Consider the following 15464-nt stretch of genomic DNA (forward strand, 5'->3'; position numbering starts at 1 on the left):
GGCTTTCATATGCATATGTAATAAAGAAGACTTCTGCTACATGGACACCCGAATTGCTCTCATTTGTTTGACACAACAGATGGAATCACTTATCTTACTATTAGTAAGGTAGTGATTATACAGAGGCAGTCATAAAGAATGCTTGAGGTGCAATGCACTGTTCTGCAAAGAACATGCCTTATTACATCACAAGGCAATGACTAACACCTTTTATTTTATCAAATAATCTGATGCAGGACTGCACTACTTTTTAAAATCACCAGGTGGCTCAGTGAATGTTTAACATGTCATGTGTCTGTTCAGTGAAGTATTAACCAGGAAATTAAATAGTAGTTAAACTTCATTTAGGTTTTGATTGTAATATATATTATACAGATGCAGCCACTCAGAATGCACGTCAAATCTTAGTAATTTGTTGCCTGTAATGCAGCGCGGTACATTGTGTGATTTACTGGGCAAAGACCATAGGTGGTTCTAGTGGTGTGTTAGTGAAACAATTGATTCATTTAATCTGTTTCCCTACAGTTTATCATCTTTAAATCCACTTAATATGGAATATTAATATGAAATTGAATATCTAAATGGAAAGTCTGGTAGCTGACAATAAACAGAAGAATAACAGAAGCATAATGTACCTGAATGTCACAAATGCTAATAATTTATAAATATAAACATATTATACATACTGATAGTGGTAGATTAAAATAAATAAAGTATGCAACAATATTCCACCTTGCATCAAAGTCAAGTTACTTGGAAAAGTTCTGTTCTCACCATATAAAGTTTATATACTTTATAAGATCTGAACAGGTGGGATTAGTTTTATAAAATGCTATAATGTTTTTCACCATTTCTATGAATAATTGCTGTTGTAATTGTTGTAAAAAATACTTTTTAAAATTAGCTTAATAGGAAATATTAATCTGGAATCTTGTTTTGTAACTAAAAAATTTTTGGTACTTGAAAATAAAAAAAAGTTTCTGAAAGTCATTGATGATATTAATTTATGGATCTATCTATATTTATATATATATTCCTCTTTCTTGTAAAGATCTGCATTGATTTCATTAACTCATTCACTTGTGGTTATTTCATTAAAAAAATTGACATGTTTGTTTTAACTACATTTTGGTGTCATTGTTGCTGCAATGGACAATGAAACCTGAGTTTGTAATGTAGGGCACTGCACTTGAGTGATGCTCTGGTACAGTGGTTTCTTGCTTGCTGTTTAGAAAGTCCAAAGGTCAATTCCTGGTCAAACCAAAACCTTGATTTTTTTTATACTCATCCGAATGTATAAACTATATTCGCATTTCTGTTATTTTTATATATCATATATATTAATGTGAATGAGGCCACAGGACCAGATAACATCTGTCCCAGAGTTCTGAGGGCCTGTGCTGATCAGCTGAACGGAGTGCTCCAGCAACTGTTCAACCTGAGCCTGCGGTTGGAGAGAGTCCCGGTGCTCTGGAAGACATCATGCCTGGTCCCGGTACCAAAGAAAGGGCACCCCTCTGTCCTCAACGACTACAGACCAGTTGCACTGACTTCTCACGTCATGAAGACACTGGAGAGGCTGGTCTCATCCCACCTGAGACCCCTGGTCAGCTCATCACTGGACACCCTACAGTTCGCCTACCAGCCCAGTGTTGGTGTGGAGGATGCAATCATCTACATGCTGCAAAGGGCCTACTCACACCTGGACAGGGCTGGCAACACTGTAAGGATCATGTTTTTCGACTTCTCCAGTGCCTTCAATACCATCCAGCCCTTACTTCTAAGGAGGAAGCTGGAGGAGATGCAAGTCGATGCCTCCATGACCTCGTGGATCACTGACTACCTGACTGGCAGACCACAGTCTGTGAGACTTCAGAACTGTGTGTCTGAACAGGTCAACAACTCAAAGTCATGCCACCTGCAGAAGTTCTCAGATGACTCTGCAATTGTGGGATGTATCAAGGGTGAGCAGGAGGAGGAGTACAGAGGACTGGTCAGCAGCTTTGTGGAGTGGTGTGGGGTGAGCCACTTGGAACTGAATGTAACAAAGACAAAGGAACTGGTGGTAGATTTCAGGAGGAAAAAGGTCAAACCTACTCCTGTTTACATCCATGGGAGTGGCGTGGAGATGGTGGACACGTACAAGTACCTGGGAGTGCACATCGACGATAGACTGGAATGGTCTAAGAACATCGAGGCCATCTATAAGAAGGGACAGAGCCAACTTTACTTCTTGAGGAGGCTCAGGTCCTTCAATGTATGTAGTAAGATGCTACATATGTTCTATCAGTCGGTGGTAGCGAGCGCCATTTTCTACGCAGTGGTATGCTGGGGCCCTGGGATTAGAGCAGTGGATACTAAAAGGCTGAACAAGCTCATCAGGAGAGAATTATGTTTATTAGTTGTTTTGGAAATTGTTTGACTTCATCAGAGATGTTAGAAACAGTTGTTAAAAATACACTAGAACAACAACAAAAATTTGTGATTCATAGCACCTATTTCAGCTTAACATTTCTGAACATGTAGGGAATGTTTCAGGAATGGTGGTGCATTCTGTCCTCTCAGAAGTGGGAGGGAAGCTGGGTGTGTGCTTTTATTTTCACTTTCCATCAATACACATTCCCAATAGTCACTGATGCAGGACCACATTCTAGCAGCATCTGCGTCTCCTGGTTACTAATGCACCTTACCATAAAGCAAATTACAGTACACAACAACTACATTCAAATTACTATTCAAAAGTTTTGTTTGGCCTTTTAAATATGAAGATTCTAAAGTCAGGTGTAAGAAGGTTTATTAACTACGGAAAGTATTCTTTTTCTGTTTCAGCTGAATGAGACAAACAGAAAGTAAAATCAGTCAGGATCTTGGAGTTTAATAAGCAAACACATGGGACTAAAACATTTTGCATTAAAAGACCAAAACAAACCTAATGTCACAGTTGGTGTGGGAATTGTTGGGTTTTTAGAATTTTCCTGAGAGGAAGGTCAAACAGAATTATTTAACACATTCTTTTCCACAAACTCATCTACTAGCAATAGCTGCTTGTAAGAGCAAGGTAACTTTCAGCTCAACAAAATAAGTTATAATACACTCAGGCAGACACATTTTTCAAGCAAAATTAGCTGTTTATGTTTGTCATAATCAGCTACTTTGCAAGCAGTACACAACTTCTCAAAAAGTACCCCTATCTCTAGTGCAAACTCAGCGAAGGTTTCATTTTTAAATAATTTTTAAACCTCTGACGTTGTGCCCCAGGATCTAATAGCACAATCAAAACAAAACACCGGCTGGGCACATCATGATCTCACCTGCAGGTGTGAAATGCAGTATGGTTAAAAGCTTCTGTTTAAAAGGTTGCAAGCAGTACTTGTCTTCTCAAAAAGTAATCCCTTCTCTCGTGTAAACTTAACAAAGGTTTGATTTTTTAATAATTTTGAAACCTTTGATGATATGCTTCATGGATTAATTCAGTATTCAGTATTCAGTATAGTATAATCAAAACAAAATATTGTTACCTATTGTACAGTACTAGTGATGTAGAGATTGGAGTTACTCACAGATTCAGTCTTTACATTTTCACATTGAAAAATGTGAAACGTGAACACATATACATGTGTTTGTTGATGTTGTGGTTTTACAATAAATCGAATATGAATTTTTATTTATTCATGGTAAAGTTTCTTACATCAAAAGTCTTACATCTTTTGTCATTAAGTCACACTGTTAGACTGAGGAAAAAAATCATCCATAGAACAACTTTCTCCCAAGCAAGATTTTTTAAGTTAGTGTTTTCTTATAACTCGCAGTGGCAGAACAAAGACAAAGAACAAAGATAACAATTCCCGACATGACACACACGAGAATCACATGAAGTCATATCCACTGATACAATATACAGAAACAGTAGCATTCATGTTAATGAACTGCAATGTGATTGGCATACTGTGTAAATATACTGTATATAAAGTATGATACTATTTGGTTTTAAAGCCACACTACGTGTGAAATATATTTTAATAATCAAAATCTAAAGAAAAATTGTTCCCTAATTACTTGTTGCTGACATTTTACAGAGGTTTTTCAATCAGGCTGACCCTCCCAATCTCAATAAGGCAATTAAAGAGACAATTTAGCTCTCTCCCCTGTTTATTCATTCTCTTACATTGAGCTAAGAGGTCAGTGCTAAGCTTTGCAGTACTGAAATGTTCATCTGACAAACACCTTGTTCTTTTCCTAGATTTACGCGTAATGAATCAGCTGGGCCATTCAGCCCTCACTCTTTATTTTGTCTCATATAGTGACAGGGACACTATACTGTAAAAAGGTGCCATCCTTCAGATGAGACGTAAAACTGAGGTACTGACTGTCTGTCATTAAAAATCCAAGGGCGTTTCTTGAAAAGATTAGGGGTGTCACTAAGGCTTCCTGGCCACATTTCCCATTGGTATTACCAATCAAGGCCTCCTAATTAAACCCATCTATGAATTGGCTTCACAGGTGAATATAAATAGATTAATCACTCTGAATTTTCACATGTGCATGTTGTCCCTCCCTTAGCACTATTGATGGTATTTTTTAGGTTTAAGCTAGACTTCATAAATGCTTTTTCAAATCAAAATTTTCTCAGGGAATAAACCAATTAAGATTACAATACATATTAAAAGAAGTCTAATTCCCTCTCTTTTGGAAATATATTGAGATTATAGAACAAATCACTGAAATTCAAACCCTTTAAGCCTGAACAGTTAGATCAATATACAACCATCAGCAGTCTCGGAGCATGGAAAAATGAATCAATGCCTGAGGATGTGTTTCTGTATCTCAGCGAGACTTACAGTCAAGTTAGAGGAAATAAATAATCATAGTTCTGTGAATTGCAGGCGCTGGCCACTGTCAGATTGTACTGTAAGAGGCACAATGTCATGTACAAAATGATATTCAAGCTTCAGTTTGATACACTCTCTGTGTTCAGAATTTTAAATGTGCAATAAGGAAAAAACATGCTGAACCTAATTGAAACAACAGCAACAAGAAAGAATAGGCACTGTATCTTAAAGGCTGAAGATGGGGTAAAAAGAGACTGTAGCCATGTTTCTTAGAGTAACTGAGCGACAGCTTGACTTAGAGTACTCATGTACTATGTGCTCGGAGGACTACTCCAGGACTGGACCCAGCTTTGCCCTAAACCGTAGAGTAGGTGTAACATCCTTGCTGGACACTACTCAGCCACCAGCAGAGAATCCAAGGCCATGCTCATTAGTGTCTAATCCTGAAGTGTTCCTCTCTAATTCTTGCTTGTGGGTTATTCCCCGACTGGTGAAAACCCCTCATAGACCAACTGACAAACTAATAATGTTGTTATTAACCAACTCCTTGAAAGTTAAGACAGAAAAGAAACCCTAGTTTGTTCTCAGTAGACCCATTAGTAGCAGTGTAAACCTTCTCATGATTGATATACTTTGGCCAGGTCCACTCTACTGTCTTCATTACCTTACCAGCAGACCTGACATACAGTAGCAACAACTGAGTCTGCTACTATTTTACATGTTCACGTCAGAGTATTCTATATTTCCTTGGCTGTTGTCTCTTTAATTCTAGGAGACCTGAGCTCTTTAACAGGTATGAGCTCATTTGCAGGGAGCCAGCCTCCTTCTCCTCCTACCTTTGACCACTGCCTCTACTCAGAACTGCTCTGAATAGAGAACCCACGGAATCACCTATCTTTAAACTATCCTATTATTGTAGCAGAGATGTGAGTAGGTTTCCCTAAAAAGTAGCCAGATAGCTACATACTGACTTTTCCTCTCTAACTTAGGTTCTTTGATGTCCCCACTACTGTTTCCATGCCTTTCTTATATCAGTGGGAAGAGGAAACTGTAGCTGTAGGTACAGTACATTTGCAGTTGTGAATCTTTCTTTTCATTTCTGTTGCGTAAATGCATTTTGTACACCTTACCCACATTTTCTCATTCTTACTAATAATCTTATGGATTATTACTTCCTCCAAACCACTGCAAGGTTCATTTTTTACCTGACAAATGTGTGTTTGTTATCATTCCATCGCTATCCTCATTACCTGGTTACAGAGTTTTAATTTATACTGTACCTTTTGAAATGTCCCTTTTGATCAGGCTGTCATCTTGGTCTCTCATTTGTTGACTGGGAGGAATGATTGGTGGACTGAAAACATTCAACCAGTCTCTGCAAAACAAATAAAAGTGATTTAAAGATGCAGTTGTGCAAATCGCAATCATAGCCCACATTAAACATATTATAAACAACAAAAGCAAACTCCTGCATTGATAGCAATAGAGTTCCCTTAAAATAGGTTTTTCATCCTTCATCACTTCCAAGGTCTGTTTGGCTATTTTGTTAAAAATAGTATTGCTGGTTCAGCACAACAGCTCCCTTTTTCATATGACATTGTGATTATTTTCTCAAGTGTATCTGTATTGTTCCCTCCAAATCATATTTCTGTCTGTAGAATTAAATTAAACAGCCCAGAATCACAAACAGATGGCATTTCTATATGTACAGCTGCAGCATTGTAGTTTGATTATTATATTCTGTTATTTGGCTTGGCTTTTCACAAATTATTCCTGAATGACAACAATGCACGCATAAGTGTTTCAATAACCTATAGCTGTTTTTCTCAAGTAAGGTCAAATCACATTTGTATAGAGTTTAAAAACTACCCAGCTGCTGGGTTTTTTGAATGCAGATAAAAGATAAATACAAACAGGCTTTTAAACAACACAACATAACAAAATATTCAAACTAAGAACATTTAGACGTTCCTCCTAAACAGCATAAACAGTCATACAAAGACATCTATAAAATAAAATTAAGAAATAGGTTTTATGAACTTTTATTCCAAGTTAAAATCTCCAAATAACATTAATCTGTTTTAAATGTTCTGAAAATAATATTTTGATAACAGATAACTTTCACCCATTGTAACAGAGCAGCGATTCGTCACTTCATTTTGTGCAATGCCAAACCAGTGATTTATGGTTGTTCTGCTAGCTGAATTAAATTTTGTGGCAATTTGGCTGACCTGAAACTATTTTTTTACAGTGCTGTTGTTATGCAGCTCTGGGGAGGCTGACCTGAAATCTCTAACAATCTCCCAGATCCTGCACACTCCAGGACCAAACAACCAGCCTTTGATGACACCTAGAACTTCATTGGGACTTACAGGGATTTGTACTGCTACTATATCTCTACCCTTCTGTAGAGCTACCTTTCTGTTACCCTAATTGTAACTTACACACTCGAGTTTACTATTGAACGTTACAAGCAAGAATTACTACCATAATTTACTTACTTCACCTGTGAGGACAGAGAATTTAATAATTGTATTCCATTCTGAGATTATACAGTACATCAGAACTTTGTTTTCATCTTGGAAGGAAAACTCTCTGCCACCTGCTGAGATCAGTGCTTCTGTCTGACTACCAATCCAAGGAGTGCTCCCTTGCTACCACATGGACTAACACATGGTAGTACTACCCTGGAGTAGAATTTTGACTGAAGATAATTCTCCCTTTTTCAGCCTCCCTTTGCTACTCGCCCTGTTTTACCCAAGCACACTCTGGGTCTGTAACCACATCCTTTGATCTAACTGTGTCCCCTTCCAGGGTAGAGACAAGTCACCTGTTTTATTCTTCAGTGCTTTAAAATGTTCTACTCAATACCCTAGTGTAGTAGCATTCATATTTCAATCACCCATCTTCTATCTCTCATTAACTACTTTGAATGCATAGTGCTTAAACTCTAAGACATCTTTTCCTATAGATTTGAATCTCCTTTACACATTGGGATTTTTACTGGCGCTCATATCCAACAGAGTTAAACCATGGGGCAAGCTAGAAATTGATCATCTATTTCTTCAGAACCGACCTGTTCCACAGAGATAGCTCTCTAGGTGTTGCCTTACTCAACCCATTTAACTATACATCCAAGAGGAAACTTTTACCTAACCAGGAGCATAATTTCAACTAGGACACCCTCTCTTCCAAACTCCTTCCATAGTTTGTAATCATAACCAAGATTTAACCAATTCCCCCTATTGGGGAATCTTAAATCCCCTCCAGAATTTGTAACCAGTCTTTCCTAGTGTTCTAACCTGAACAACCCTGTCCCCTTCTGGGGTTACTACCCGGGCTCTCTCCTGTAGTCTTAAATCTTTCAGCAAAAGTAATATAATCACTCCTACTACTATGTCTCCCTAGGCTCTTGGCTACTGATGGAAACCATATCACCTAACCCAGCAATGAACTGGGTTAGCATCCCCTCTAAAAGAGCAGCATCCCCTCCAAAAGAGCTAATTTGCTTTCACCCATTGATAAGAACAGAGCTCCTACCCTTTGGAGCTAACCTATGGAGGGAGCTAACTTTTACTCTTCTACTGAACTTCTGTACAAAGAAGTTCAGGTGGGTAGCTGCATATTAATAATAAACTTATTACTTGTTCTTCTGTACAAAGAATGCTCTCTGGTTATCCATTTCCGACACCCACCTGTCTAATCCCTGAAACCAAGAGTATTTGTGAAAATATTACTAAACTCTATCAATCTGGTAGATATCTACAACCAAGCTATCCATACTATACATCCCCTTTCCCTCATTGATTTTGAATTGATGTATTCAATGTTAAAAGGTTCACAATGTGAGGTGAGAGAATACTAGCCTTCATCTGTGCTCTTAACCCTAGATTAGAAGCAGTACAATCCAGTATGTGGTAGTTCCTGTTTGTATTGGACCCCTGTACAATAACCTGTTTCTTACTGGAAGCTCTGACATGGCAGCTACCAAGTGTGCTTCTGTGTGACCACATCCGTCTCACTAGTGCCCAGTGACTAACCAATTAGAGGTTAGTTATTTATTAGAAATAACTATGGGGAGTGCTGACCCTTGCTCCTCCCTTGCTTCTCTCCTCTTCACTCAGAGTCAATGTGTTCCTTGGAGATGCCTCTTTGAATGGTACCTAATCCATCTCCTCTAATTGAGAGACGACTGTAAACCTTTTCTTTAGGTTACAGAGACTGGCATCCATAGTCCCATAACTGATGGTCTTGTTGTAAACTTTCTGTCTAATACTTTGTCTTTACTCTGATGTTACCTTATCTGAGCTCCTGCTTTGTAACTCAACCCCTTCTTAAAGAGACCGGCTAACTGCCGCTGTACATACAGCTAGTAGTTTGGCTTTCTTATGCAAATGTGTGCTCGTAACTCACTTGAACACATGTGCTCCAATCTTTCTAATAACTTCTTTAAATAGTTCAATCAGTTTAACCTTTTAAATGTATGCTTTTATCAGACCACGCAAGCCAAGAGAGACAAAGTGACATTGATCAGTGAGGTAAGACTTGAACCATTTGAGAGCAGTGTCAGAAACTCCAAATACAGTCTGAAGATGAGAAAGTAAGATATCATGGCTAACAGTAGCAGCACTGTGATCAAGAAGAATGAGGATAGAAAGAGAACCAGAATCAGAAGTTAATAAAATTGTACTTAGATTCTCTAAGATTGTAGTGACTTTAACCAGCACAGTTTCTGTCCGTGAAGATGTTTTGGAAACCAGATTGGAGGGGTTCAAAAAGGCTATTTGCAATGAGGTAATTATTTAGCTGTAACAGTGCATTCTACAATTTTTGCAAGAAAGGGTAAATTGGAGATGGGGCAACAATCGTTTAGATTGTCCTGAACCATGTTTGGCAGTTTTAAGGATTACTTGGTACAACACCTGTGCTCAAGGATTCATTTACTATGTTGAGGACAATGGCACAGAGAGAAGTGAAACAGGACTGAAATAAAGTGGTGGGAATGGGACCTAACATACAGGTGGTAGAGAGAACTTAGAGACAAGGATTCAGTAAAGCTCGGCATGCAGGGAGGAGGTGTGGAAATGATATGCGTTGTAGAGAGAATGAGATGCCTCATGTTGTCAAGCTTGGAATGAAATACATTTTAAAAAGTGTTGTAAAGTCGCAAAGAGGCAGGTAATGCAGTAGGGCAGTTTGGCTTTAGCAGTCTGTTGATGGTGGAGAAAAGGTGTCTAGGGCTGTTATGGTTATTTTCAAGGATGTGAGAGAAGTAGATGGATCTAGCAGACTCTATCGTATCCTTATATCCAGACAAGTAGTCCTTCCAAGCCTGATAACGTACATTTAGCCCAGAAAGATACACCTATGTTCAAGTTCCCAGGAGACTGCCTTCATTGATTGCAGATGGTCGGTGTACAGGGGGCAGAGTGAGAAAAAGAAATTGATCAAGTTTTTAGAGGAGCGAAGGTGTTGAGGGTTGATAAAAGAGCACTATTAAGCAAATGTATTTTGTCCTCTTGAGGATCAGAGGTAGAGAAACAAGACAAGGAGGATAGAACAGAATATGTGAACCTAGGCAGATCAACTGATCGCCAATTGCAAAAACTTATGGAACGTGGGGGGAAGTGTAAGAAACAGGTAATTCCAGATTGAAAAGAATAACTAAATGGTCAGAGACGCGTAGTTCAAGCGAAGAAAAGTGAGAAACAAAAGAGTAATTTGCAATTATTAAATCAAGAACGTGTCCTTTGAAAGTGTTGGGCTAAGAACAAACTGGGTTAGATCAAAGCATCCCAACAGAGCTAGAAAATCCTTAGTTAAACTGGAAGACTGTGAGTCAGTATGTATATTAAAGTCCCCAAGAATAAGGATCCTCTTAAATCTGAGGCATAAAAATGAAAGTGAATCAGAAAACTCACCTAAAAAGGCTGGGTGGTCTATAGACCCTGGCAATGATGGTAGTTTGGGGAACAGACATTTAAAACAAGACATTCAAAAGAAGATAGAAGAGGTACAGTAACAGGACTCAAATTGTAAAGTAGATTAGAAATAACAATAATGCCCCTGAAAGATGAGGGAGGTGAAACAAACCGTACCTCGGAGGGACTAGTTGGTTGAACAGGAAACATTCATTTTGTCTGTGCCAGGTTTCAGGTAAGCACAGAAAGTCATGTTTTTTTTCTGTTCTGTAATAAAATCACATATGAGAAGAGCCTTGTTGTTCATGGAGTGGGTGTTTAGTAGCGCTAATCTCACCAGTCTTGGGGAGCCAGGGGGCAGCGGTGTGGGTTCCAGGCACTGTAGAGGGAGTAATTTTTTAAGTTTGCACCGATATAATATATAAAAATGATATTATTTTGAATGTGACACTCTATAATATGTTGAGTGTTGTATGGATTAGATAAGAAACTATATTTTTTGTTTTTAAAAAAAACTTGAAGTGGCTGTTATTTTATATTATTCATCCAACTAATGTGGAATCACCACTGTCTCTTCATGTTTCGTATCATTGCAAAGACACCTGTAGTTCCATTGGAAGAATTAGAAAGTGAAGACAGGCTGCTTATGCCTAGGATAATTTTCACCCTAGGGAGTGTGGAAGGCATAGATAGTAGGTGGTGGTGCTCACATGCTCCAGGAACTTGTATGGACTGATATGATGAGCCAGTTTACAGGAGGGCAGCTGGAGACAGAGGTGTCAAGTAAAGAACTTCTCCCAGACAAAGGAAAGGAGTATCTCATTGACGACAGTCCTTTCCTTTCAGTGGGCTGTCACTGGGGTATTTCATTGACAACAGTCCTTTCCACTGGGCTGCCTTCTGCAGGTTGTCCCGTATCACTAGCCAAACTCCCACCAGGCGGTAGACACTTGGTCAATGTCGGCAAACAAATCAGGATCCTCTGTTGGAAAGAATGGTAGAAGGGAATCTGTGGAGCCTGAACAATGTTTTTGTAAATATGTCTGCCATTTGGACAGCAGTCATAATCTAGGCAGAGGGAAGAAGTGTGTGGATTTTGAGAAATGGTCGACTATGCTGAGGAGGACTGAATACCTCCGGGAGCTGAGGAGACCAGTGGTGAAATTGCTGCTACAGTTCGTCGGGAAAGGGAAAGGTGTGTAAGTGACCTGTTGGTGCTTGTCGAGAGTCTTTTGCACACTGGATATGCAGCAATGAAGGTGGTCGTGTCTGCACAGGCGAGTGAAAACAGTGGACAAAACAATGAAAGTGTGGCCTGAAGGAGCTGAATCAGTCCTGCAGGACTGTTTTGAACGCACTGACTGGAGTGTGTTTAAAGATGCTGCCACACAGGGATCATACACCGACATACAGGAATATACATTGTCAGTCACTAGCTACATCAGGAAATGTGCTGATGATGTCACACTCACAAAAGAAATAAGAAGTTTTCCTAACCAGAAACAATGGATGAACAGTGAGGTTTGCATCCTAATCAAAGCAGGGGATGCAGCTTTCAAATCGGGCAATAAATCAGAACTAAGGTCAGCCAGGATCAATCTAAACAATGGTATTAAAAATGCAAAAAACACACTCAAACAGGAATTAGAGGAACACTTCACTACTAATGACCCAAGGCATATGTGGCAAGGTATACAGGCCCTCACAGATTACAAGAGGAAGAACATCTGTGCACCTGCCCATGATGCCTCTCTGCCTAACGAGCTCAACACCTTCTATGCTCGGTTTGAAGCCAGCAACACAGAACCAGTCAACAGAGCTGCACCCTCCGCAGCTGACCAGCTACTCTCACTGTCTGCAGATGAGGTGAGGAGATCTCTGCTAAAAGTGAACACACGCAAGGCTGCAGGATCCAACGGCATACCCAGTCGCGTCCTCAGAGCCTGCGCCAATCAACTGGCGGGTGTATTCACAGACATTTTCAACATGTCTCTGGCCCACCTGCTTCAAGACAACCACCATCATCCCAATACCGAAGAAAACCACAAAGACATGTCTTAATGACTACCAACTGGTGGCACTAACACCTGTCATCATGAAGTGCTTCGAGAGGCTGGTCATGAAGCACATTAAGGACACCATTCCAAACACACTGGGCCTGTACAAATTTGCCTACTGGCCCAACAAATCCACAGATGACGCAATCTCCATTGCCATACACACTGCTCTATCCCATCTGGACAAAAAGAATACATACGCAAGACTACTATTCATCGACCAGCTCAACTTTTAACACTATCATTCCAGAGAAACTAGTCAAGAAACAGTGCATTAGATCTCAACACCACCCTCTGCAACTGGATTCGGGACTTTCTGACAGGCAGACCTCAGGCTGTCAGGCTTGGAAACCACACCTCCGGCACACTAACTTTGAACACTGGGGTTCCCCAGGGGTGTGTGCTTAGTCCATTACTCTACTCCCTCTACACCCACAACTGTAAGGCCAAACACAACACCAACCCCATCATCAAGTTTGCTGATGACACCACAGTCTGATCACAGACAATGATGAGAGGGCCTACGGGGAGGAGGTCAATCTCCTTACAACGTGGTGTGAAGACAACAACCTCACCCTCAACGTTAGCAAAACCAAGGAGCTGATCGTTGATTTCAGGAAACTGCAAAACGGACATGCCCCTGTCCACATCAACAGGACTGAAGTCGAAAGGGTCAGTAACTTTAAATTCCTTGGCATCCATATCACCGAGGACCTCACATAGTCTCTCAATGTCACCTGTCTGATCAAGAAAGTGCAACAGCGCCTGTACTTCCTAAGACGGTTGAAGAACGCTAAGATATGTCCCCAGATCCTCACTAACTTTTACAGATGCACTACAGAAAGCACACTGACAGGTTGCATCACAGTGTGGTATGGCAACTGCAGTATTGCTGATCGTAAAGCCCTACAGCAGGTAGTGAAAACTGCCCAGTCCATCACTGGGGTTGCCCTCCCATCTATACAGGACATTTATGACAGACGGTGCTTGAGGAAAGCTCTAAGCATCATCAAAGACCCCACACACCCCAGCTACAGACTGTATGACCCTCTACCATCTGGAAAATGATACTGGCTCATTCGGGCCCGGACTACCAGACTCAGAGACAGTTTGATTTGACCTATGATTGGAACCTCACAGTGCCTTCTATCTTACCAAAAAACTCAAGCACACATTGAAATCCACCTCTACCTTACATGTCAAAAAGCTCACTCCCCATAATTTCTATCCTTTAGATATGCATGTTTTTGCACATCTGATGTTGTTTTTGCACATTACCTGTTACCTTTTTGTTGTTTTGCACATTGCCTGTTGTTGTTTTTGCACACTGCCTGTTGTCTCTGTCTTTTTTTGTTGTACTACTTATCGTCTGAGAGCTAGCTAAATAGCATTTCGTTTCATCATATACAGTACCTGTATATGAGTATAATGACAATAAACTTGAACTTGAACTTGAACTTGAACCATTAATGAATGCAGTGCTCCCTCCAGAAGGTGTCTCCAATCTTCAAGGGCCATTTTCACTACCAGAAATTTTCGTTCTCCTACATCATAATTTCTCTTCACTGAGGATATGTTTCAGGAATTCTATGCACGGGGATGAAACGTAGGTGGTGACCCTAATTGTTGGACAGCATCACACCCACGCCAATGTCAGAGGCATCCACCTCAATTTCAAAGGGCTAAGAAGGCACAGGGTGTTGAAGAATGGGAGCAGAGGTGAATTGCTTCTTCAGCTTTTTGAAAACAGGCTGCTCTTTGGGGTTCCACTTTCCCTGATTGGGACTCTTTTTGGTAAGGTGATGGAGGAAACAATCATACTTAAGTCAGATAAATTGTTGTTAGTAATTAGAAAAACCCACAAAGTACTCAATCTGTTTGAGGGAGGTGGGTATGGACCAGTTTTTGTTGGCCGCAACTTTGCTGGGATCTATTCAAAGTCCAGAAGGAAATAATATGTGACCCAGGAATGCCACCTCAGACTTGTGGAACTCACATTTCTCAAGTATAGCAAAGAGGTGATTTTCCTGGAGATGTTGGAGGACCTGGCATGTTGAATGTGTTCCAAGTAGCTTTGAGAGAGGATGAGAATGTCATCTCAATAGGCCACCATCAATTTATCCAGGAAGTCCAAAAAGATGTAATCTTTGGAAGATGGCAGGGGAGTTATATAGTCCAAATGGCATGACCAGGTACTTGTAGTATCCTGAGTGGGTGTTAAACGCCATTTTCCATTCATCCCCTTCTCGGATCCAGATTAAATTGTATGTCCTCCACAGGTCTATTTTAGAGAAAAAATAGCTGCCCTGCTGACATTTTCCAAGAGAGATGGAATTAAAGGAAGAGAATACTGTTTTTCAAGTGATTTTATTAAGTCCCTGTATAGTCAGCCCCAGCAGGTGATGAGGAAGGACAGATGAAGCCCTTCAGAGGTTATTTTTATTGTATGCCTTCATGGCTTTGGATTCAGGGGGTAAGAGAGTTAACAGGGGTCCACTAGGGGGCATGGTTCCAGGAAGCAGGTCAATCACACAATTGTAGCCTCAATGCATGGAAAGATTTGAGCTTTCTGCTTAGAAAATCCATCAATGATACTTTTTGAACTTTTGATACTCCTCAGGCCTCCTTTTGGCAGTTTGATACCCATGACACTAATT

The 15464-nt window shown here is 40.1% G+C and overlaps 1 protein-coding gene across 1 annotated transcript in view; it reads right to left on the minus strand.

The window, feature by feature from the left end:
* The window catches only part of cfap20dc (CFAP20 domain containing), a 163118-nt gene that overhangs the window by 15732 nt on the left and 131922 nt on the right, over positions 1-15464 (minus strand). The window contains exon 16 of the mRNA XM_088636177.1: positions 6110-6204. Within this exon, the coding sequence (XP_088492303.1) occupies positions 6110-6204 (95 nt within the window). The remainder of the gene's footprint in view (positions 1-6109; positions 6205-15464) is intronic.

This window comes from Lepisosteus platostomus, chromosome 6 (genome assembly GCF_059453375.1).
Source record: "Lepisosteus platostomus isolate fLepPlt1 chromosome 6, fLepPlt1.hap1, whole genome shotgun sequence".
Taxonomy (NCBI): domain Eukaryota; kingdom Metazoa; phylum Chordata; class Actinopteri; order Semionotiformes; family Lepisosteidae; genus Lepisosteus; species Lepisosteus platostomus.